Here is a 26,738-nt window from a genome sequence, read left to right on the forward strand (position 1 = left end):
CATGCTGGGTGTCTTTACTTAATTTTAAGACCTGGTTTCACTGCCTTGCCTTTGACCAGCGAGAGTAACGGTGTTTCACGAAACTCCATGGGGAAGCACACCACGTGCTCGGGCGGCAACAGGAGCACAGAGCCCGCACTGGAAACCAGTCACACATACTTACACATCTTACAAGCAGAAACTTCAGCGCATAAGCATGAAAGAATTTAACCACAAATTAGTTTTAGCATATTTAGTAAACATCAGAGACACAGTGCTCTTACCTGGCAACCAGTAACACTGTGAACAATCCCCCTTGGGTTTATCCTTCACGGACATGTCATAGCCTGAAATCTGCTAAGGTGTTCTAGTAATTTTTTCACCTTGAAATACTCCTAAAAATCAACAGAACAGACAAACACAATTGCTCATTAGTTGCTTCAGGATGACTTTAGCAGGCATGCAATGAATTGCCTGCCCAGCGAGTTTAGTTATTAGCATTCAGGTATTTGGCGATTTGATTTATTTCTAAGCAGTGTGCTCCCAGGGTCAAGCACTTGTGTACGATTCCAGACTTATTTAAAAAGATCTGCTCCCATGATTGAAATAAAATACACTTCTGTATTTTATGAATATCGTTTTGAAAAAGAGAATTCAATTAAAAATAACTACTTTAAAGCCAAATCTGATTTTTGAGGAGAGCTGACTCAGTCTTTTTTTCATCTCCTGCCAGCAACATTGCACTAAGCTCAGAGTCTGGTGTAGGGCAGAAGAAAAGTCTGCTCTTTTTTTTTGGCTTTTTTTTGTTTGTTTGCTTGTTTTTCCTCAATGGACAAGATCAAAGTAGCAGGAGCACTGGATTCTCTGCAATTCGGGATTTGTGACACAAGCATAGTGTTAGCAGCACAGAGGCCTTACTGAATTTCTTATTGCAATGTACCAGCAGGGTCACAATCAAACATCTCTTTTCAATCAAATACATTCTTGTTCCAAACAGGAGCCATTTCCAAGACCCGTACAGGCTAATACACGCCTTCATTACAACCAGAGCGCAGCTATTGCCCTTGTGAACTGTGCTTGTTGAACAGCACTCAGCAGTAGACAAACCTAGGGAGTGATGAGTTTCCAATACCAAGTGTGGAACTGATTGATGTAGAAACAATGCAAGAAGTCTTACGATATCAACACTGTCAATCAAAGCCACTAAGGAAGGAAAAAACCATCAGCTGGCATCACGGATGAATGACTTCATACAGCTCTGGCACTGTTAGAAGGTCTCGCTCCCTCCTGCTCTTAACGAAGAGCTTTTATACTTACCTGTGGAAGATTTGTTCAGTCTTGGGTGGTGATTTTGGACAGGTGATGTTAGGGAATTCAAAAGACCTTTCCAAGCAGCCTTTTCAGATCCTCACTGAAATAAGAGGCTCAACTGTCCTTTTAACACCTTGTCCATTACGCCTCTTCATTTTGCTTTTCACCTGATATTGGTCAAAGTTCTGTAAGTATTAAATTATAAACTGACAAAGTAATTTTAACGATACTAAGTGAAAAGTGGTGTCCTATTTGAGAAGGATGCTTCCACCAGCCGAGTGTGCTGGAAAGCAGAAAACAATGTAATGCTCTGCATAGCAAGCAGATGCTTTTCATTCATTATGCTTCTGCTAAGTGTTCATTGTACAAATTCCTAAGCCTGAACTTTACAGCTGCATCTTCCTCTGCTAGCAGACCAGCAGCCTGTATCATTAAGCGAGCAGGTACTTGTAACCAAACACTAACAGTGCATTCTTCCAACACTGGTACTTCTAAAATGCATAAATAAATGAGGATGCATATATATTGCTACTAGGCTGAGCTAAACCTCATAGCAGGCAGCTTGTAACCAACCTTGTAAGAGATTAAAAGTAATAAAGTGAAGTGGCTTCATTCCAAAGACCAGGATACCCAAAGAGCAAACGCAAGATACGTATCACCTTGTATTTTACATATGCATGAGGAAGCTCCACCTACCCATCGTTTAATCCTTTTCTGAGCACGGAGAGGGAAAGAAAGAATACATCAAGGGAGCAGAAGAAATTTAGATAAGCACTAAGAATGTCAGTCTTGTTACAAGATACTCAAGACACCTTTCTGCATAGAGTATTGGTTTAAAAGCCCAGACGGAGACACCATTTCTTGATTTTCTTCTCAGTAAACAGGACTGCATCAAAAACCCTCACTGCAATACAGATTCTTCCTTTACTGGAAGAATTCACAGTACTGTGAACGTTTTGTAAAGCTTCTGGGTCAGAAGGTCAAACAATGCTACACAGAAAATGTAAGCATATTTTAAAAAAACATAAAATCTATTTTTCAATCTATTTCCTTGAAAAAGAAAGCAGTGATTCCAATGTTAATTCTGACCAAGAAATACCTGTGCTTTTATTTATATATTTGTGATGCTGTCCATCACATTTTATTAGTAGCCTGATCCATTAAATAAGAACTCAATTACAGTCTTCCCAGGAGACTAAAGGAAGATTCAGTATTTAAAAGGTAGACAGAATAAACTTTTTTCTTTTTTTTTTTTAATTCAACAGCTGAAAAAGCTTCTCTTGACCACAGAACACTATGGATAACAACATCAGCAGCAATATGGCATGAAGTCCAGCACTTTAACTCTTTGTTTTCTTAAAGAGCATCAATTTCATTAAGGCTTGATCTCTAAGCAGGTACAATGGATGCAACAGCACAACAAGAATTTACCACTCCTGACAACCCCACAAAGGCAAAACAAACTGGCCCATCTTCTAGCAGAAAAGCTGTAAAAGCACACGACTCTTAGTGAATCCTTCTGTAGAAGCTCAATTGTACCACCACCTTTGTTCATCTCTCCCCACAAACATTATCCCTAAGCAGTGTTTTAGGAGCATCATCCATATTTCAAATCTTCCCACGACACTTACTCAACCATCCATGTGCTTCCTCAGTTCTTACCGTTATTAACTCAGTGCTTTCACCTGACACCTAAAGTGCCGGGACACCAAAATTACCAATTGCATCAAGGTAGGACTTGCAATCTACAGCCCATGAGGTGGCAGAGCATTACCCACCCACTCCAGCATTTCAGCTCCAAAATTCCTTTTCAGTCCAGAATGTGACACTGCAAACCACAAGATACAGCATTTCAGCCCATTACAGCCTACCAGATGGAGAAACCTCCACAAGAGCAACCCCAGCACAGCCACTCCAGAAATAAAGGAGTTCCATGTAATTTCTGCTACATGTAACCTCTCACCAAGGACTGCTTATAGGTGGTTTTTCCATTAACTCCTGCATCTATGAAGTTTGTCCTGTCAGAGACAGCCACAAGAAACAGGGTTGGGTGGTTTGACGTTCAATCCCTATGCCATTGTCTTGCATAGGAAGTGCATTTAGCAACTGCACTTACTGGATTATCAACTGATCAACCTGAGTACACCGAGTTTATATGTTGCTTTACAGATGCAGACAACGTTTTAGTACTTTAATTTGTCCATTTATTAAACAGGAGGTCCTTCACAAATGATTCCATACTATATTGATCAAGGTAAGTGTTAGAAAACTACTATATTCCCTACATACAAAAATACAGACTTTTACCACTATGAAGACATGATCAGAAGAGTACCATGAAAATTCATAGAGCTCAGATCTTCAAATATCAGAAAGAAAAAAGACAGAAAGACAACAAAATAAAAAAATTTACAAAAAGTATTGTGCCCATATACAAAAGACTGGAAAAGCAAAATGACATTTAAAACTGATAAATACAACATTTAAATTATGGTATAACAGTATGGATTTTAAAAACAAGACTGCTTTCTGTATTGCAAGACATTACAATTCTTCAGCTTGTTTAGCATAAAAAACAACAGAAAAGAAGCACACAAGATATTGAATAATCATTACTGGTGTAAAAACAAGTTGGAGGCTATGTTTTCTTGTAGTTACCTTGCCTTTGAAACTGGTCAAGCCTTAGCAGCACAACTTTCACATACAGAGCTGGACAACGCTACATTTCGAGATGTCAAGTTACAGCTGTGGATACCGAGGGGACAGTGACCCCAGCCGGCAGGCACTGCTATGGAAAGCATCTATTTTATCAGCTGGCCTCGTGAGCAGTTTGAGACGTCAAGAACACTTACCAAAGTAATGTGAAATTGCTTCAAGGCTGTCAATTGTCTCCATATGAACATTTGCTAACTTGCAGTATTCTTCAAATCCTACATCAGGATTTGGTGATAAACCAGTCCCTGATCTGCAGTCCCCAAAGTCAATGGGGAATTTTGCCAGAGTAAGGACAACAGAGTCAGGTCCTGCATTCGCACATCGAGTACGCTTCTAAGATTTTCCTTGGCAAAACATTACAATTTTTCTTATTACCAAAGCTAAATACCAAGGGTATTACACAGCAAACTTGTGCTCATATGATAAAAGGAAAATTGCATCCCCTTTGCTCAGCCCAAGATGGAATTCTAACCCACTATTTCAACTTCACAGTTACAAATCTGTCAGGACAGGACCTATATCCCCGAGGGATAAAGTCTTTCAGTCAGGCCTGGATGCTACTTCCTAAGATGCCATAAAACACAAATTATGAGTTAGAATCAGAATGTTTAGATTATGCCTGCTGTTTTTTTCTAGAGGACCCAGAATCAACACTGAGGATACAGATATCCCACACTGCGCATCTCTGCACACAAGTGCCAAGGAAAGAAATTTGGAGTACTTCCTAGCTCACATCAGCCATCTGCTTTATCTCCATCTTTCAGGTGGCAAGGCAGAGCAGAAGCGATATAATCTTTGGATTCACCATGATATCAGATGTACCATTTAGTGCACAAAGGGAAAGCAATGACTACAGTACCCATAAAACTGGTATTAGTGGAAACAAAGCACAACGAAGCCAGAGATGCATTAGTGACTCACATTACAAAAATAGTGTTTACTGGTTTAATAAACTTACATCTCTTTTTGGGAGTGACAAGTGTTAATACCACACATGGAAGGCACACTAGGTGAAGCAGTTTTTCGGTATTTGTTTACAATTCTGTGAAAAGACATACAAAGTGTTGATTTTCAAATCAAAATTGAGCATCATAATGAGAAATAAATACATACTTTACTATTTTATTGTGGGTTCCTGAACCCTTACAAACTTCAACATATACAAATAATTTCAAAATGACACTAACACAGAAGAGAGTAAACCTAGACAGATATAATGATTAGCCAAGTCATTTGTTATATTATGTCATAAATGTTGTGTCTTAAGTATAGAAATCATTTAAAAATGCAATTGGCCACACTACATAAACCAAAATATTTTCTTACTCCAGAACTGTGATGTATGAGTTAAAGCTGGATGAACTGTAGTGCTAAGATACACTCTCCCTCCACAACATCCAACAAGTAGAAACCAGTAAACATGCAAGATTGAAGTATAAACAGTAGAAAAATGAAGGTAGCAATTGTTGTAATAAAAGGGTGCTAGCCAGAACCACTTCAACCTGTAGACATCAGCATAAATGTAACATTACTAAAAGTATTTAGACAATAATACTTTTGGGATTAAAAGGTTACCAAAAGTGATAAATCAGCCTAGTTAAGAGAGGATATTTTCTTTCAAACACATGAAGGTTTTAATTAAATGTCTATTGAGACATTTGTCCAAAGCAAAACAAATACAGTACCCTGAAATTTCCCATATTCTAGACAATAGTCCGTGGCAGTCAGGAGAGGCAAATGGTCATATTTCATTCTGTTACTCACATCCAGATGTTATTACAATAGCTGTAGGGACCAGCCCCAATCAAAAAATAAGAAACAACCCAGATACTCTGTTACTACGATCTGGCTATTGCTTTTAGAAATGCTCTATGTCCTCATTCTGAATTCATGAAGATAGTTTCCACATCCTTCCATATACGCTAACTGGCTTTTTAAAAATTTTACCCATGAAGTCCATGGCATACAAATAAAACCTTCATAGTAAACACAAAGCTCTATGTTATAAATATGTCAATCAAGGTAACTACGTATATTGTATATAAAATTAAATATCTTCTGTTTGCCAAGTATAATTTAAAAAGGAATATCTGTGGCTAGTTATAAAAAAATATTTATTAACCCATAAAGATTAAAAGGCAATTTCATCAACTCATCCACCCAGCACATCTGAAACAGCTGTGCTGGGAATCTGGATAGGTAACTTTAGCTAATCACATTTTCATGATAAATAGACAACTTTCATCTGGGCCTATATAAGAACACTTCTGAAAGCTGCATATCCCAAAAGAAAAATCAGATTGTGTTGTATACTGTAAATTAAAGGCTATCATAAATCACAGTGTAAGCAGATTTTTTTAAGATAATTTTTAGACTACAAAATGGTTAAATTATAGACAGATTTAAAAACGACAATGCAAAAAATCAGACTAAAACAACAAAGGAAGCTTTTCGGGTTGGACAGCACTGCTCTGACACTGTCAAACAGATCTACCCAGGTGGGCAAGTGGCCAACAGGGAAAACAATATACCACGAAAAACTCTGAAGTGGCATTCAGAGATTTCCTGAATATTTGTATAAATTCAATTATCACCAGCCCCCTCTGTGAAAATAAAGATAGGAATATGGCATAATCTCTATAAAGTATTTTCAAACGTTCTGCTGGTTTTTGTAGCTATTTCATTTTTAAATTCTTACTTTTGTTGCCATTAAAATTCATACACACATCATCTCCATCTGCACAGTCTTTCTGAGTTTTGTTGGCCGTCCAAACAATCCATTATTTTATGCTATAAACAACAAGAACTAAGTACCCAATATGTTCCATGATGGCTTTACTCATTTCAGTAGGACTGAGCAGAAATTAGTCCAAAACTATCCTTTCTTCTAGACACACAGAGCCCTTCTGATGCAAGCATCTACGTTCTGCCAGTCTCTGTGAATGAACTACTACACTTCAGCTGAGCAGAAGTTATTTGGTAATCACACCGATCTGTTTTTTAAGATGCACCTTTAACAACGTCACTGTAGAATCTCTCCAACTGTATTACACAGCCAGCACGGCCCCAGAGTCAGGAACAGGAAACACTTCTACACCTACTTTTACTGCTGACTCCAAGTGTCTCTCCCCTTCTCTATAAAGCACAGAAGCAATCTTTCCTTCTGCGGCTGGGGATGATCAATGCTCACCTATCATTTTGAAAGCACTGGATTATTAAGCATCAAGTTTGGGCTTCTCTCTCCTTCTCACCCTTTATCACATCTCAAATTCACAATCAGATTGTGCCTACCTTTTTACTTATCCTAAATACCTGCTGAAGATGTTTGGCTCCAGAGCTTTCAGAGTAAAGCCTATTCTTTGTGCTCTGATGTTCACATACAAAGATATTCAGTATCTCATCTGAGTAAGAGAGAGGTTCTTATTTTCTATTCTATTTGAATTGCTGTTAAGTTTGTTCATTTGTTTTAAATTATGCCCTAAAAACATTATTCTTACTTATTTTGGGGTTTTTTTGCCTCACAAAAGAGAACAAGTAGGAACATCTACAAAGTTGTGATGAGACAAGAAAATAACAGATACAGAACAAGGACTAAGGAAGAAGGGGGAAAAAAAACTGTTGCATTAATAAAACAACATATTAGGTAAGCATTTGCTGTGCCTGCACATCCCCAAAATAGCACAAAGGTGACAAATATAAAATTTGTTTAGGGAACCTAAAGTTAATGGAAAACCAGTGGTTAATTCACTCATAACAGTCCACATACAGCTTCTTCTCCTGCTGTATTCCACAGCATTTTAGGAACCAGTAAGTCTGCTGTGTTAGGAAGGGGCAATCATCATACGGTACAAAATATTTCATGGGGGGGAAGTAAAACAATATTATCTTAGGGAAGATTGGAAACTTTCCCCAGTTTTCCCCTATTCTTTCTACAATCAACAATAAAATACAAACAGATAAAACAATTGTAGATCATATCATGAGATGCACAGTCAAACACATGTGACAAAACCTATGAGGAAGCACCTCATATTACTGATATTATTTAAATTCACATGTAAAAGACATCTTATAAGCAAAAGATGAGAAGCTGCTTCCACGGCACAGCTCGCTGCTGGTGCCATACTTCTGAAGACAAAGCCCATGCTGAATAGCACAGACTGAAATACAGGCATCAAATCTCTGGAGTCAGTACCTTGTCTCTCAAAAAAATGCAGAGGTAGATGAATCTCTTAATCGTCTCAACCTCTAAGCATGTGGCTCCTACAGAAAGCTTGCCCAGAAACACATGCAATACACCAGCTAGTTTCCAAAGCCCTAGGGGAAAGAAGAAAATTTCCCCAAGCACATCCAGCCCAAACATCATAAGCTATCGTAACAGGGAAGAGTACCATACTTAAGCAAAAGGACATTGGACACAGTATTCTTATCTTCCTTACACTGAAGCAGACACTATACAGATCAATGAAGGAGGCGTAACAAAAATTAAATATTAAAACATAAGCTAGATGAGGCATGAATATACAAAATGAAAGGAACAAGTGGAGAGTAAGAAGGAATCAACTTTACTAAGAAGCAATGAAACTGTCCAATCAGTTCTTAATTACGGTGTTAGAAACTCCCATTGTAGGCAGTTTGCACAGCATTACAGGAACCTATGATAAACTTGCACTAAGGCTGACAAAACTGAGCATACATAGCATTAAGTGGAAAACATATATTCCTACAACACTTCTCACGCTGTTGCTCCAGTCAGTGGCACTGAGCAGGAATTAGTGTGACTACTTAATCTTTTGATGTCTGTGCATAGGTTGCAAAATGTACCGTCATTTCTACGTGCAAAAATACATGGGGATTGCGTATCTGAGGGCTTAGTTTGACAAAAGAGGACTAATCAGAACCATTAGTTTTGAGTACCCCATTCCTACAAGGTTCAGCTGTTTAGCTTTAATTTATTCACAGTGGGTTTGGAGTCCCTTTATGGAGCTAAACAGCACTCTTAAGGACTAAAAGATTATCCCTATATGCTCAGTGATTATAAGCAAGACTAACTGGCTGGGAGAAGCAATTTAATATCATTTTTCTAAGCAAGTGTCAAAAAAAATTTAGACTTTGTCACAGTTTTTTTTTTAAGATGATTGCGATTTGGGTAACAGTCTTAAAATATTACAACCACTTCAACACACCGTGTAAAACTAAGTCGGTGGGAGGGGAATCAACCGTGTGCATATATCATATGATCTTAATGTTTCAAATTTATTTGCCTCTCACAGCTACTTTATTTCCCTTCTATATAACTGAAACAGTAAATAACGTCTCTGTAGAGTAATAAATGCTTAACTTAGATTTTTAGAAAGTATACACTGTACAATACTAAAATCATCTTTGGTCCCCAAAATAAGGAAGTTACAAATTTACATTTGTTTTTGTTTTACAAAGTGTATCAGATAGTACTTCTAAAATCAATATTCTCTTTGAATTCTACCCTGAAAGCTGTACTCAAGTTGTAATGTAATTAATAAATAATGGCATAGTGTTCCCAGCTCAAGAAAACTTCTTTCACACGTAAAAGCACTCAAGGTCATTCAGGTATACTATACTACAGGATGAAGCACTACATTGTATTAGAAGTATAACTGTATCACTCGCCATTTGTCATTCCAGCTAAAAGGCAACAGAAGCTTTTCATCATCTCACTCGAGAAAAAGCTCCAGGAAGTTACCCTTTTTCTAGGTGAGGAAAGGTGTAAAGATATGAAAGACACCCAATTAATACACTTACAGATGCATGAGACCTCCCACACCTCTGAAAAAAGCAGAATCAGCACAAGGGAGTGCAGGAGAGGAATGGGGCTTTCTCTTATGTACACATCGTTTCAGTCCTTGTCACGAACCAGCAACAGGGTACGCTCCTAAGGAAAAGCCTTTGCCATGCTCAGCTGGTTTTTTTTGTTGGGGGTTGGTTTTTTGTTTGCTTGGTTTGGGGGTTTTTGGTTTGTGGGGTTTTTTTGGTTTGTTGTTTGTGGGTTTTTTTGTTTACAGTCTTTATACAAACTGCTTTAATGCCAGTTTACAATTCCAGTCTAGGTATGCTTGTGCTACTTTTAAAAAGTGTTTTTTAAAAATTGGCAATATCTACAAGCTTTCCTTGCAAACTTTGCCAATACTAGGCAGAGTGCTGAAAAACAGCAGAGCTATAACAACTATACCGGCAATAATAAACTTTGTTATTTCATACCACACTGAACATGGAACTGTCCTTTACTTTTCATGAAACATGCAGTAATCCTCGCGAGAAACCACCTCAGTAAAATGTCTATGTTCTAAACCCAGCGCTAGAGGTTGGCTTATATGGTTCAATCTTCTTTTTAAACTGGCGTTCCGTTTGCCATTAACTTTCAATGAAGCACAATAAAAGGTTACTACACTAACTGGTAAACCATAACTCATTAAGCAAATACGAGTTTTCTTTAACCTCATTAGTAACTCTCTGAATTTTAATCTCCATCTTAGCCACTAAGGTGAAATGCACCGCAGACATCAATAAATTGAAAATGAAAAGACATCAGTTTTGTCACAAGTTTTTCCACGCATCAGAGTAATTCCCTGTTGCTCGATTGAAACATTGCAGCGTTCAGTTCACACCTGTCACTGTCCCAGTTCACTCTGGTATTACACAAGCCCAAGCACTTCTGTTGATCTGTTTGGTATAACCTGGTTTTCATATCTAAAAGCGACCTATCTGCAACGTACTGCCACTTGTTCCTAAGACTCCAGTTAACTGTATTCATCCACTTAAGAGTACAGCTACATAAGAACATAATGCAAAAAGTGTTCAAGTCAAATGCCAGAAATTTAGGCACACATGGCATACAGTTCTGCTAACTTCAAAGATTTCATCAGCTTACACCAGAAAGGAATTAAGCTCTAGACATCTTCTCTCCCACACATATTCTTCATGTAACATGTATGCATGCATATGCCAAATAACAGATTACATAGATACAAACACCAATCAAAAAACTAGAAAAATATCAAGGGACATCTTCCTAATGACATAATATTTTCTAACCAATGACTGCAGAATTCAAGTTTTGAGTAGAAAAAATATCCTTCTCTTCACTGGAAGTACAATTAAAATAAGAAAAACTTCAGTTAGGTAAAACTATTTCTAAACAAATCAATACAACCATATTATCCTTCAATTATCTAAACTCATTTTTCCACAGAAATATTAGGGAAAAAAATTTGCAGAAACAGCCAATAAAAAAAAAGTTTTACCTACTACCAACAGTTTTAATTTTAGAAGAAACAACCAACCTTCCAAAAAGCAATTTATCTTACATGAATCACAATATCACAACCTTAGACACACTTTATAAGCACATCATAATTTGTTGCTGGTTCTTGCTTACCCTGCACTTCTCAGAAAGGTTGAACCTTAAAAAAAAGAAAAAATAAGAAAGCCATGACTGGAATGCAAGTCTATTGGATGACAGCTCTTTCTTTCCCTACTGTGCCTCTCAGCCCCCTTATCTCCAACTCTGCCTCCCAATCATATTTACTTTCCCACGAAAAACAGAATGTATCCCAACATTAGCAGAACACCACGTACTTGCACTTCATGCATTAGGGTCACCATTCAGCACACATGCTAACTTTGCACAAGTTCAGACCTGGCCAAGGTCATGCACAAACCAAATCTAGCAATTTCAGAGTAACCCATAGCAACACTATATCCATCAAACAAAAAATGTGAAATGACTGTCCATTTCAGCTATGTAAGGGCACCAACAGTGAAACTGCAGGAGATCTTGCAGATGAGAACCGAGCTCCACTGCTGAGGTTGCACGAGGGTGGATACAGAGAGCTTGCTGGACACGATACATGGCTAAAGTTATTGCTATTTGTCCCTCACTTCCTTTTCACGTATCTTAAATTTACTTCCGGTGGATTTCTTTCCTGTGTTAACCAACCAATGTAGTGATGGTCTTAATGTTTACAACAGACGAAGAAACAGTGGCAGAACACGTAGATTCAGAGCTTGCACTCAGGAGAGGGAAGAGAAGTACTGTGCAGTTAATCCAAAACAGGACACTTCAAAACATATATATATATAGTATATATTATATAATCTATATAATATATGAGTATATATATATGTGGACATGTTAAACAGATCTTGCTTTTGAATGACCAACATCTACTGCCTTCGTGACAACAGCGTCTGACTGAATGCATCGCTGCACATATGCAAGGCTGGGCATTCTTTGCCACCATCTGATCTTCCTTATCCTCCTTAAATAAAGAAAAACCCCTTTATTCCATGAGGGAGTTAAGCACTTCTTTTCCCTTTGCAGTCCCATTTGAACGTCACTTTCATGCATCCAGACGCTGAATCTCAGGGCGATGATCTACTTCTCTGGATTCTGTCCGAGCACGTATGTAATCACTGGTCTGCCGACTATTTTGTTGTCTGCTGTTCATTCGCCACTTTTTAATAGCTAAATACGTGTTCACAGCATACACTGCCATTGCCAAGAAACCAAATATCTACAAGAAGTAGAAAGAATTGTCAAAGAATTTTCGAAAACAAGAATAGTAGTTTCACAACAAATTCCTCAGAAGCTTAGTTTTCGACTTTATTTGCACTAACAAACCACAACAGCCTGTAAAATTGATGTTTTTCTTCTTCAATGAAAGAGAGAATCTGCAAAGGCAACTAAGATCAGTGGTCCCAGAAAACAAAGTTCTCTGTCTACAACATGACAATTAAATCCTGCACTGCAGCTTCAATGCAGAACCTCTTGTCAGGAGGAATACAGCACTTCCTCCAACAGCTCATTCCTCAGGGTGCACATAATAGTGAATGAATGACCAGTCCAGACCGTCAGCCCGGAGAAGGAGCTAGCTTGTAGTTCTTCCTATATGCTTCTGGAGAACCATGGGGTGATTTTCAACATCCATGTTTGGGGGAAGAAAAAAAAAGTTGCCAACTCCAGCACATAATTAATTTGCTTGACCTTACTGTTCTAGATTTAAAATCTTGAAGTACTACTATACTCGCTCCACAGAACAAAAACAATCTGTAGCGAACAAATTATGTGTAAGCAACTCCAATTTCTTGTGAATTTTTGGCTCTATCTTTTCCGTAGGCTTGGAATATAGAGCAGTATCATCTAAGCTAGCTATAGAGAAAGAAGCAAGACACGTTCAACTGTTACCATGTTCTCTGCAAGTCATGCGTCTGTCTGTTCTTGCTTCAAGCCTTAAGACAACTCAAAGGATGTCAATACTTTTAAAATCAGAACTAGCTTATAGCCAACTGCAAAATTAGAAGTAAATTGTAACAGCAAAGGCAACAGGAGTATTCAATGAACAAGGGAAAAGTTATTCTTAGTTTTAATAGAAGATAAGAGTCACATATTAAAAAGTTCAAATTCTTACCACAGCAGCAATTTCTGCTCCAGTTTTATGGTTTAAAGCAGCAAGTACTACAGAGGCAATGAAAAAGAAGAAAGTGCTGAGTCCAGTGTTGACCAGATCCTAAAAAAATAAATTCATAGCATTACTAAACAATGATTCTTTGCTTGCTCTTATTAGAAGTGATGAAACAGAAGAGGGTTAGAACAAGAACTACAGCAACACTTCCCCACTTTCTCTGCAGTTTATCACTTCTACAAAAGAAGGCAAAGATTATTGCACAGGAAGTGTCACATGTGCACGCATCAGTCTGTGAACGGAAATCAAATAGCATGTACACATACAGCCCCAGTACAGATTCTGGATGCGTTACCTCAATTTCTACTGGGTTCATTATAAAAGTACTGTCAGCATTAAAAATAAGTAAAGCTATTCTACCTCAGCTGACGCTGAAGTACCCTGAATATCAAACTTCAGCACTCCAGGAACCCCTTGTTCTCTTTCATATCACAACAGTGTCCAGATAACAGTCATCAACATTTCTACAAATTCTCTGAGGCCTTCATTGTAGGAAACTGTACATCCTATGCTACTTCGATGAATAACAGCTGCCCACGTTGTGAAAATACACAGGGTTTTACGTATTTACTTCATTAAATTGATGTTTCAAGAACATTTCAAGACATTTCAGAACATATACACAGCAACACCCCAGGGGCACCTACGTTCAGGGAAAATTCTTGCTTTGCTCCAAGCACACAAATATGACAAGCAACACACAATTCAGTTCTACATATGCAGCATAAGTCACTTGGTGTTCAGATCATTATGCTGCCATGCCTTCCACAAAGCAGGGTCATTAGCATATCACTGGAACATAAGAATTCTGAATGGCAGCTATTAGCACAAGAATGATAGTATCAACACAAGATTATCTGGTCAGACTCCAAGGAAAAAAAAGTCAAGAGTTGAGACTTCAAAATAATACAAGAAACAAAGTGTTCATTAGGGACTAGCTGTTCAGCATGTTACTCGGGGCATCTTTTACAGTTTTTAAAAAGATTTGATATGTATGTACACTGTGCTATACATAATACACTACAGAGATGCAGGAAATAACAGAGTATCGTGGTAACTGAATGCACAGCTGAAGCCAAGGAGCAAGGAAGGGTGTGGAGGAATCAGGGAATGGCAGTTCAGCACAAGTATCCTGAAAGAACATGAAACCAGTGAGCGGTGAATGCTATCATAGCCAAAAGGGATGGAAAGAAAACCTACGTACAAGTTTGCTGTGCAACTTACAGTTTTGACTTCAAAAAAACAAACAAAAAAAACCAAAAAAAAAAACCAAAAAAAAAACAACACACACACCACACTGCATATGCCAGCTCCCACTGTTAAAAAAAAATCCCATCATCACTCTTTAATTAGAATTCAAGGACAAATTTGTTCTACTCGACTTTCTTCTTTCACACACAAGCGAGGCTCACTTCCTGTTCCTGCCCCTCCACCTACTACAAATATAATTTTTTCTCCCCCCAAAGTGCATCTTGTGAAGGGCTGTAAGAAGTTAGGCTCAGAAAACTGAAGATATAAATCTAAATTTATTCCCTGAGTATGAATCCCATGACTATGTTCCAGCTACATAGCAAAAAGCCTTTGAAAACACCATTGTCATCCAGCCTCCCTCGAAACATCTGATTTTCTAGCCACGACTGGAGAATGCTTTAGAAAGTAATTGTAAAAACGGAAAGTTTCTGGTGCTGTGTTATTCACAGGGAAAACTCTGTATTTTGAGGGTGCTGACTCAGCAACAGCTGGTTATCAAAATTAAGTTCAGGGATCAACTGTAGGATGTATCACTGTGGCCTGCTCCTCACCTGAAAAGGGGACTCTCCCAAGAAACCGGAGAGGCTTCCATTCCACTGCTATTTCCACCCACATGTTCAGATTTCATGAGCCCAGTAAGACCCAAGCTGTCTTGCCAAATCATAAGGAAACAAAAGCAAATTGTGGGTCTTAAACTCCTACTATCTTTTCACCTGCCAGAGAATAATTAGAGATACATTTTATCACTGTTCAAGCTTACTGAGATAGATCTTATCTAATACTTAAGGCATCAAACAAAAATGGAATATTAATAAATCATTGTTGCAGTTTTAATTATATAACTTCTTGCATTGCAGAGACAAAGTTAAGAAATAGAGATATCAGAAAATAAATGGCATTTCACAATTTCTCAAAGTGTGCTCCTCTCTTACTCTGAGTTTGGCAGAGGGGTTGCTAACAACAGCTGTGGTTCTCATCTGCACAAACGTTTTCTCACTAGAGGGGAAGTCTCACTATATATGACAACAGATACCAGATTCAACAATACTCATCATTTTCATCAAGCCTCTAGAGTAAACATATATATGTCACCAAGAATGCTGAGACTAAATACTGAGAAGAGAGCAGCTATGGTCTTGAATAATTAAAAAAAAAAACATTAAAGAAAATTAGTTCATTCTAAGGCCAAGTTGTGTATTTCACTAGCAGCGTACATTTGCCACCTACAGGAAGGACCTACAGAATGGAGACAAAATCCTAGAAGAAATAGCTCATAACTTAGTAATTACAGTAGGTAAGCATCTCAAGATGCGATGCCATGACCGAAAACAAGGGAGAAAAAAACACTTATACGTTCCTTTGGACATACGGACACAACAGGTGTAAGGTGGTTATCTTACCTTTGCAAGGGACACTGGAATGCTGCATCCCGTTCCGGTATCCACATTTTTAAAAGTATGTTGAAAAATTGGACAGGGTACAGAGAAGAGCTACAGAAGTTATTGGAAAGGAGGAGAAAATTTCTCACAGTATGAATCAAAGAACCTGAACTGCTCTGAGTATTAAAAAAAGATTGACCTGTGTACATGAAGACTCCAGCATTCAAATAATAAAAAAATACCAGCTGTTTTAGAAGCTTAGCATAGAAAAGCACAACAAAATTAAGTGTAACAAAATTAACAGCTGCAAGGTTAAGACAAAAGTCATATTCAAAATGAAGTAAGTTTTAATTGTAAGGGAGCTAACCATCAGAACACACAACCAGAGATGTGCTCAATATTCCACCTTTTCATTTCTTCTAATCCAGGTTATGTTTTTGCAGACAAACATTTTGTACTTCCTTACTGCCATACTTAAAGACTAAGTGTATGACGCGTAATGCTCTATGATTTATGCGGTCAGATGTGCTTATTAAATTAATCCTGATTACCCCAACTTTGAATCTGTCAGCTTGATCATCTTGCCAAAGGAGAACAGTGTAAGCAAGATAGCTAGACCTATCCACAACGTGGCAGACATTATCCTCTATCTCCACGCTACAAATTGACTTGAAGGCTTTTTGTAAGAAGTCTGAGATAGCGCAGAATATGAAATACTGCTGAAATTGGACTGCTGGTGCCTTTGTCATGATTTGTCCAGGAAACCAAAGATCTAAGTATGTCAGAAACTTTGTCATCATCACTGACATTTTATTGTATTTTACTATTCACAAAGAATATCAAATTTGTCCTTGCAAAGAATCCAACAATTCAAACCTAAAGAATTGATTCCATCTTGAGGCTCCAATTTAGTAGTTTCTGCAATTCCATTTTCCTATTTAGATCAAAACCTTTTAACACAATTAATAATTGATTCACATTCATGCAACAAGGCCGGTTTCTTGAAACGCTGGAACTAACACAATCTTTCATATCCACAGATCAGATTGTTTGGAGCTTAAGGAGCAATGACACTCATCAGTAACATCACCATACAGACCTACAATAGTAGTGTTGCAGATGCAATTATCAGTGGAGATTTTTAATCCAAAATTTGGTACTTACTACTTAGAGCAGAAAGATAAGGAAACAAAAATACAATGGTTTTGGATGAAACCAGAACAGAAACAACAGAGAACGAACTACAGCAAGAATTCAAGAAGTAAAGAACACTCCCTAAAATAATGTAGCTTTCTTCCACGTAAGAGAAAATGAATAACCATGACAATAAAAAGAATAAACTAACTGGAAAAAGATGAGCCTTTTCAAATCTGGCCATGATGTAGCTGAAGTTCTTGCTATTATATTTATAGACAAAGTAAAAACCACATCACACAGACGGAAGAATTTCTGCTGAAATTACAGCAACCTCATGAGACAGTATGCTGTGCCATAAAATACTGTACAAAGCTGCCATCCATAACAAAGAAGAAAATCTATGAGCTGAACCAAATCCACTCTAGACTGCTGCTGCTCCCTTTCTCCTTTCCAAAATGATTTAAAATGAAAGACCAACTTCTGGTCACTCGCTAGTTATTTGCAAGTTATTCTGTTCCGTCACCAACACTGTTATTAGTCCAAAGGAGAGTATCCAGGGACATGCATTTGCCACCGGCATCGTCAGCTATCTGTCCCACTTCAAAGGAGCATAATGCAGAGCAGGCATCCTAACTTGTGGATGAAGGTGGGTTTATGCCAAGACAGCATTTTGTACTAAAATAGGGTGAGGCTTTTATTCTGCTAGTTCTGCTGTAAAGGTGGGAAACTCTGGAAAAGTAAAGTGGACAACATCCTACAGTCTTTCATTTTTAAGGGTCTGGGCAAGGTATGGCTCCTGGATTAATGAGGATGGAGAAGCTGAACTGGTGCGATGAATGAGAGGTCTGTTAATCGATCTGAATGCTCCCATTAAGCAACTCCTGAAAGCTGCAAGGTACATCAGCTTTGAATGCTTCTGTTTAGTCCTCCAGTTTGGTACGTTACCAGGAGCTGGCTCCAGCGCTCAGAGGTGTCAGGAATATCCATGTGTCTTTGTCGCTCTCCATGGCTTTGCACATGCAAACTTTTACGGAGACACTCAATCAAAATACATGCTCTGCCTTTTTATCCTGTATTTTGCAGTGAAGTAAGACACTGCAAAAGTGACCTGGTACTATTTAAAAGGGAGACAGTACCATATTGCAATTGTAATTTGCATAAACAAAAAACATAACATTAAAACTGGTGGTTGCTTTCGTCATTTGCTTTCTGAAATCCAAGAGTTTACATTTAGATGGAGTTTACAGCAGCTAAATGAATGTAATCTGGAAAAGAAGCCTGCACATTTGAACAGCTTGACTTTGTCACAAAAGGTGACAGAAGTTAGCTGCCTGCTGCTGTCCAGCAGTTCCACAAAAGAGGGCTCAAAGTAACACTTCCTTTTACTTCTGTTTGGGTTTGGTGGTTTGTTTTTCAGTTGGCAGGGGAAGAAATTTTTTTTTTTTTTTGCCTTTGTACAATGCCCCTAATTTTTCCTCCAACCAGTACTTTACTCGCAAGGTTTGGGAACTTCTTCCCTTGTTTCTATATGAAGCTATCAATTTGAAGTTTACAAACATACCAATCAGTCCTCTAAACCAAGCACCTCTAGCCAAACTCCCATAATTTTACTCTGTAATTGTATTATCAAACATCATATGAGTATTTTGCACCACAATTAAACACGAAAACGTGGTTTCTCAAGCAAAAATAAGCCCTAGGTAGAAAGAACCAAGTTAACTGTACAAGCATTAACTCCCGTCTCTTTTTTTCTCACTTATTTAGGCTTACGTTATTAGTACTGGAGACTTCATTCAAACACAAGATTCTGCTACTCCAGTATTCCCATAAGCATTGCTTCCCCCTGATAAAATAGTCTGTGAGCATCAGTTTCAGAACTATGTTAGTGACCCAGAGGGCAGACCCATGCTGTGCAAACAGAGATATCTTTGTGCCCATCTCGCAGCGTGGGGCTGTGCTGCCTGGCCCCCCCACAGGGCTTGGTCCCCGTGGTCCCATCACGCACAGCGGCCCCAAAGGTCTCTAGCATTCGTCGGCAGGTGCTCCTGTTTGGATGCTTCGATCAGTCCCATGTGTCTGGCACTTGCTGGAAATCAGTTCTATTTCCAGCATCTCAAGCAAAGTACGTAAAAAACCGGAATTAACACAAATTACTTTCAAAAACCTTAGTTAGCTCTCTAAAAGGTCAGGGATGAGCTATGATTTTGAAAAAAATAGCAGAAGTGGCCTCAAAACCAAGATTCATACGATTGTATTCTTATTTCTAACTATTTTTGAGCTGGAATACAAGCTTTGTTAGATGTAGTAACTGCCGTAAATGACAAAACATGTTCCTGAATGAATGCTTCTACAATCCCCAATGCATTTTGGTTTCTTGAAGATGATCTACCTGCCTCCCCCTCAGTTCTTTCTTAGATGCTCCTCACTGCTTTCCCTGCATGTTTTTCCAGTAAGCAGCCCTGCTCACAGACAGGATCAGCAGTTATTGCCACAGAGCAACAGATCTTACTAGCAGTAACTACCAAACCATGTAATATTTCTTGTATTTAAAACCTGTGTTTGTATTTCTTACAGAATAATGCATCATTCACACCATACTGCACTAAATGAGAACCATACACAAAAAGCACTAATCCAGAGGAAATTAATTCTGACAATTTTTTTAAATTTATGAAATATTCATTTTTATCCTTAATAGGTATTGCTATTTTGACAGCAGTAAACACAAAAGGATGACTGACTTCATTTCTCATTCAACAGCTAAACAACCCAAAGAAAACCAAGATTTTTTTTCAATACAAAAAGGGGAAAAAAATAAATTAAAAAAGAAATTCAGATTGCCCTGTGAAGACCTTTGAACTACAGCTTTGTAATTACACTCTTCAGAGCCAAGGCTGGCATAAGACAGTTTGTCATTCTGGCACCACACCAAATTTTCTGCCAATTACTTGAAGTATCTGTTGCTTGCACACAGGGTTTCATCACTGCAACAACTGAAAAAAAACCAATCCTGCAAAGATGATGAAATCAGTTTTCAGGCAGCAGAAAATACAACCACTAATCTGTGTCTTCTAAGAGACACACCTGACTCCTGATGTTTCCTCCCTGCAGCAGTGCTTCCCTGGGACTGAGTCCAGGCTAATCAGCCCAGCAAAACTTAATTTGTGCAGTGCTCAGCTGCTGTGCCTCATCTTTAAGGCTGCTCTAGGCTGAAAAACTCTGTATTCAGAACTGCACACTCACAGAATACACTACCAGAGCTCCAGTGGATGTTTAAAAAAAAAAAAAAATTAAAAATCACTGGTCAAAATCTATTGGAAATTTTTTTTCCTACACACAGCCACAAATAGTCCATTCTCCTGGCTGATTATGCAATAATTTATATCTGTAATGACTCAGATTTCTCTCATCATACAAACTCTCATCCAAGAGACACTGTCAAATTCCAGTATTCTCAGCTATTTCCCATCACTTCTCCCCCTCCCCAAGTCATCTCAGTTGTCAGCCCTGAAAACAGGTACCACAGCATTACGGTGGATCTGCTCTGCAGGGACAGCGGCTCTCAAAGCCTGGCAAACCACACGCAAATTCACCAGAACACCAAAGTTGCTACAGGCACTTTGTTAGCTTCCCTACCTCGCCCCTACTTCTAAAGGGCCATGTCATGCACACAGTTTGGCTGCAAGGTCTTCCTGTAGATCACATGAGATTCAAACAATGAATTTAAAAAAACGTGTAACTTAGCCAAACACAAAATTATAGCAAGCATTCAGTTATTAGTTAACTCTGAAAACAACCATTTCAAATCAACAGCTCATCGGTTAAGCAGCAATCTCTGCTGTGGTGTGCTCTTCATTCCCCTGTGCCACTTGCCAGTCTCCTTGCAGAACAGGCTCCCTTTGAGCTGTGAAGCATAAAGGAGATGGAAATTTCCACTGACAGGTTCCCCAGCTTTTGCATTTTTGCATAATACTCATAGTGCTGCACAACACAGACAAGTGACTGTTCTTTCATCTCACTTAACAGAACTGACTCCTTCCAACACTCCCAAGCAAGGTTTTCTTCTGGCCTCACCATCTCCATATTTCTTTCATGTTTACCTCATGAAAATGTGAAAATGGTTGGCAAGTCTCTAATTAGGATCAAAACAAAGCTCTTTTCCCCAAATGGCTAAATATAAATATATAAAAAAAATCAGTAAATTTGCATATCTGTTAGATGCTAGTATATACTGATCCACATTTTAATTCCAACCAGGCACAGCCGACACCAGACAAGATCTACAACGAACTAGAAAGAAATCTAATTTTAATAAAGTACTAAAGGAAACAATCCTGTGTTGGACAATAGCTGTTGATGGCCTGGTACTTTCTAATATGTAGGATCGTTTGAAAGCAAATGGTTTCAAATGGTTCCCAGGAAGTTTGTGCTGTGTTTAACTTCTTCCTAAATTTAAGACTCTTGAATTCTTTCAAGCACAGTAACAGCCTCTTCTCACACAGCAAAGCTTGAGACTTTTCACAAGGGAAATACCAATTATAAAGTCATACATATTTTCTTAAAGCATGTATATTATTGAATTTATACGTAAGCAGGAGTGACTTCCTCCTAAAGCATTCAGGAGTGTGAAAGTCTGTTGTTCAGAAAGCAACTCCTGTGATAACTGTGTTATATATAGAAGTTGCAAAATTATCAAAGTAACCATTAAAACTCAGGAAAGTACTAAATATTGAAGGACACAAGTAATGTATGAACACATCTAAGCTGTAAAGAATAAAATGCCAAAATAAGCCAAATAACCATTCAGCCACAACTCTACATTCTTAAATTTCCCACTAACTTTGCCACAGCAATCTCCCACAGGTGTTTTATCAGCAGTCGTGGATCTCCCACTCTGTACACACAACAGCAGACTGCAGCTATCGGAATAACGAAGATACTCCCACACTCCCCTCAGAGTAACAGTCCTATCAGACTAGCGACTGTTGAACTCAGTAAGCAATACCAGGAAGAAGGTCAGTCTCATCAGTTAATAGAATTCAAAAGCTTCCAGTTCTCACTTCTGTTAGCCATCTTTGGTGTAATGATGGCAGCAGCATTTCACCTTCAGTACATAACTAAAAGAATGAGACTTGCGAGATCATGACAATTGACTTCCACCTCTGTTGATCTGGCAGTATGAACTAAGCAAAAGCATTTGCACTGTATTCCATTTGGCCTTCATGTTGAACGCTGACCATGTCATGTTGCTCTATGCTGTTTAGGTAGGGGGTTCAGAGCGTAGCCATTGCCCTAAAACCCAAAATACTTTGCTTTTTAAAAAAACAAAACAAAAACAAACAAACAAAATATCCCACACCACAACTGGCTGGATTTTTAAGCCCTCTTTTCTCTAACGATCTCTAACATGCTGTGCAGAGACAAGTAATACTGCACTCAAAGCAGCAATTCTTGTCCCTCAAGAAGTCAGAGTGGCTGAAAGGACCTACCAGTCACACACTGGTATCTACTGCATTATCTGGGGGGAAAGGCAGAGAGCTGCATCTAGGCTTCTGTACTTACATATGTTCAACCTATTGCCAGTGTTCTGGGAGGCAGCACAAGTGTCCCACAGGGCCCAGCAACAGAACAAAAGGTACAGAGAAACAGAACCAAGTCACTAAACGGACTCTTCCAGAGATGCAACTTTAGCTCGCTCATGGACACCATGCATACCACTCTCTGGTCTCTTGATAAAAAGTCTTGGTCAAACTTACGCTGACCATAAGCTAGATCTAGTATTCACTGTGAAACCACTTGCATCTCACCAGCAAAAACCACCATGTATTTTATGTGACATCAATGCACTTACACACACGTGCTACCATGCTCTTGTGCATCCTACTAGCACGTGCAGAACTGTGTGGTGTAAAAGGAAGGTCCTCAATTGCTGTTATCAGCTGTCAGACTGTTGTAATGCTCATTAAAAAACCACGCTGACAACACAGAGATCACCTTCTGTCTGCAGCTGCTGCTTCTCAGCTTGCCACGAAGATAAGCGGTGACATTACTGGCAGAATGGAGACAGAAGGAGCAAAGGCAAGACAACCTAGTAACATTCTAGTGGTTCCACTGGTTTTGTGTTGCAAGCCACCTGGATCTCGCCCACCTACAGTTACCAGCCACAGTTCTCCATTCACCTCATCTATCTACCAAGTACTCTGATGAAGAGTTCCTCAAGAGGTCATGCATCCCCAGGGTACAAAGAATCATCTACTTCCACATTCCAGTCTTATTTTAGACAAGTCATCTAGGCTTATAAACAGTTACTGCAAACATGCAAATTGCAACATCAATAAATTAAATTAAAAACCAATTTTAAAAAATCACACAGGATCCTAAAAACCTCTGGGACTGATCTCCAACAGTACTTACAAAAATTACTGTTATAAAATAAAACTGAACATAGGCACATATTTATCTGCATCATCCAAAGCAGCTGATATAAATATTGTACTTGAAGCTGACAGATCTTTTGCTAGAGTTGATTTTGTGACCTTTGTTTATGCAACCCAATCTGGAAGTTTAACTCATAATATAGCATGGAAATAGAGACTTGTACAAAAGGAATGTGCACTGCCAGCAGTTCACTTCCTAAAACTCCACGTATTTGAGAACACATTAAGCATTGCCAGTCAATGTTTAATAGTTATGCGTGTAAGCAATTCAAAACACCTGATTTTCACCAAAAGCACGTAATTTTTCTACACTACTACCCCATGACTGTATTCATCTGTGTAAGAAAGTGTATGTAGCATGGCTGTCCTAATATAAAAAAACAGCTTAAGAGAGAACAACGGGCTACTGTAAATACAGAATCGGTCAACGTTAAATAACTACAGGCTGCATTTTCATCCACAAACAGCAACTGCTGGCATTAGCAGGAAGTTTTTGCTTCCAAAGAGAATCCAGAAGACAATTTTAGTTCTATTTAATGCAGTTTAATCTTGCTGCATTTCAAAGCTCATTCTGCTGCTAGTATTCAAAGTAAATACAAGTAAAATGTATACTTGACTCAGCATAAAGAACACTTACACACAATGTTCAACAACAGTGAAAAGTTCAAAGAACCAAACTTAAAAACAGATTTGCAGCTAATTTTAACTGAGTGAGGATTTGTGTGAACTTACAGTAAGAGTCCAGTTGATCTGCGGTATTCTTGTGTGAAGATTTAGACTGAACATAAGCAACAGAACTCCAGTAACCACCAATGCACTACAGCTCACAAACTCAAAGAAATACAGGCCTTCGCAAGGGGAGCACTCCATGATGGTCTCTATGCAGATGAATGCAATCAGTGCCAAAACCTAGGAAGAAAAACAAGTGGAAAAAATATAAATAGATTTCCACATTTTGAAAGTAGCCACAAGTATTCCTGAAATTTCCATTGGGAACATGATCAGCTTACACTCAGGAATGTGTGATTTTAGTTTATAACAGGGCACTGTCTAAAGAGCAAAAACAAAAGCAAATTAATGCAAGACTTTCTGGTTATCTTCTGCTCAACAAAGTGCATTTTAGCAAAATTACAAGGACTAACATCAAAACGACTCGGACACCCAGGAAGGCATGAAACCCCTTCAGGTCACTGGCTTAATATGCAAATTGCACCTCAAACATTTTATTTCATTTTTCACTCACGACATGCTATTCCAAAACTTGAAGATGGAATGCATTTGTCTATTGGGCCAACCTCAAGCTCAATTACATAGTATTAATATAGTGTGATTTCAATTAAGCTATTCTTTAAAATTCACTACCAACTTGAGATCTCTATCAGTTCAAAACAGAATAGAATCAGCATCTCTAGCAGTCTCCAAAAATGCCTGCCTTTTTCATGTTTTTTTTTATCATCAACATGCCGTATTTCTTATAAAAACATATTTTATCATTCTGTTATAAGACAATAAAATGAGCAGCTAATAGGTGAAGGAAAATCTCCTGGTGCTGCTAAGACATACATCTAACTGGGATGATGGTTAGTCACCCTAAATTCAGAAGATACCTTGGCAGAGTTAACACAAATGCCGACTTCTGCAAGACAAAAGTTTAATTCACTATTTAAGATAAAACAGTGAAACTCACTATACTTTAAAAAAAAATCTGCTCAATGGACGAAACTAAAATGTATGAAAACCATACACCAATATTAGCTACCACCTAGATACCATTACATACCACTGAATAGCTACCATAGAGTATGCAACTTACACATGTAGTCTATGTTTCAAACCAATTCCTCTTTAAATATAACTCTTAAAAAAAAAACAGTTGCATGAACAGTTTTGTTTTGTTGTTTGTTTGTTTTAATTTTCCATGGCAAGCAAGGAAGGCCTTAAGAGTGTTTTGCTTTGGTTTTCAAGACAACAACCCACCCACCCACTTACATTTTTAAGAAAGAATTTGCTTTTTTGCTCTGCTGCAAAATTCTGATCAGACTGTAGTAATTCGCTTCAATTCGAGGCTGAAGAACTCTGGGAGACAGCCTCCTCAGAGCTAAATATTCCATAATTTGAAGGTTTTGCACAAACAAAACAGAAGTTTAAAAGATTGACAGAAGCCACAATACAAATAAATTTCTGCTAAGTCCTGCTTTGCCAATTTCAGTAATATTTTGCAAATACAGTTTCTTCCAACACTTTTTATGCTTCATCCACTAATCTGTCTTTGCCTCCTACAACAAAACTGGCAAAATGAAGAAAAAGGATTTTGAAAGAAGTTACCATTTTTGTCTAACATCAGCAGTAATTCTAAGTAAAGGACAACACGCCGCATGCTTCGTTTGCCACATACTGCGGAATATAGTAGCTAATCTAAGATAAAAAGCTAAAACAAAGCAAACCAGTTTTAATGGAAAAACACACACTTGGGTGAAAACCTCTCAGTTCACTTAGCACACTCTCAGAGAGAGCACATGCCATACTAATTGTTGCCAGCTAACAGAGCAAACCAATTCACATCAAATTCTGAATGGACACCCAGCAACTAAACACTTAAGTCCAGATTTTACCTTTGACATTGAATAGCTTTGGAAAAAAAGAAAGAAAGAATATGCAGTGAAATGGAACATTCAGCAAACCAAAGTCAAAGTCAAACTATGATTTCAGCAGTGACAGACACACTGTCCAGAACACAGCTTCATCCTACAGTATTAGCATGTAACAAAGTCCACCCTCTCCGTGAACAGAAGCCTCGTAACTGAAGATGACAATTTAAAAATAAAAAATGTAAAGCTTTAAAAAAAAAAATCTTAGCTGTTTCTAGCAGGGTCAATATCAAGTATTAACACTAAATATTAGCTGGCAAAACTTTAACTTCTATATGTTCCAGCATAATGAAGTCTCCATTGTTCTTACCACTATTTTTGATATATTGTGACACTTCTAAAATTTTTATCTTTTTGAAAGAAACGGTTCTGCAATATTCT

At 38.1% G+C, this 26,738-nt stretch overlaps 1 protein-coding gene across 2 annotated transcripts in view; it reads right to left on the reverse strand.

The window, feature by feature from the left end:
* Positions 1–4,936: 4,936 nt before the first annotated feature.
* CMTM4 (CKLF like MARVEL transmembrane domain containing 4) overlaps positions 4,937–26,738 on the reverse strand; it is a 40,163-nt gene continuing 18,361 nt past the window's right edge. Inside the window, exons 2-5 of one of the 2 annotated variants that reach the window (XM_075434234.1) lie at positions 24,442–24,618; positions 16,157–16,246; positions 13,452–13,550; positions 4,937–12,557 (exon numbers count right to left, since the gene is read on the reverse strand). In XM_075434234.1, the coding sequence (XP_075290349.1) occupies positions 12,384–12,557; positions 13,452–13,550; positions 16,157–16,246; positions 24,442–24,618 (540 nt within the window). In that variant the 3' untranslated portion in view covers positions 4,937–12,383. The remainder of the gene's footprint in view (positions 12,558–13,451; positions 13,551–16,156; positions 16,247–24,441; positions 24,619–26,738) is intronic. The other variant, XM_075434235.1, reaches the window with a different exon arrangement.

The sequence above is a fragment of the Opisthocomus hoazin genome, chromosome 12, assembly GCF_030867145.1.
Source record: "Opisthocomus hoazin isolate bOpiHoa1 chromosome 12, bOpiHoa1.hap1, whole genome shotgun sequence".
In the NCBI taxonomy this organism is placed as follows: Eukaryota; Metazoa; Chordata; class Aves; order Opisthocomiformes; family Opisthocomidae; genus Opisthocomus; species Opisthocomus hoazin.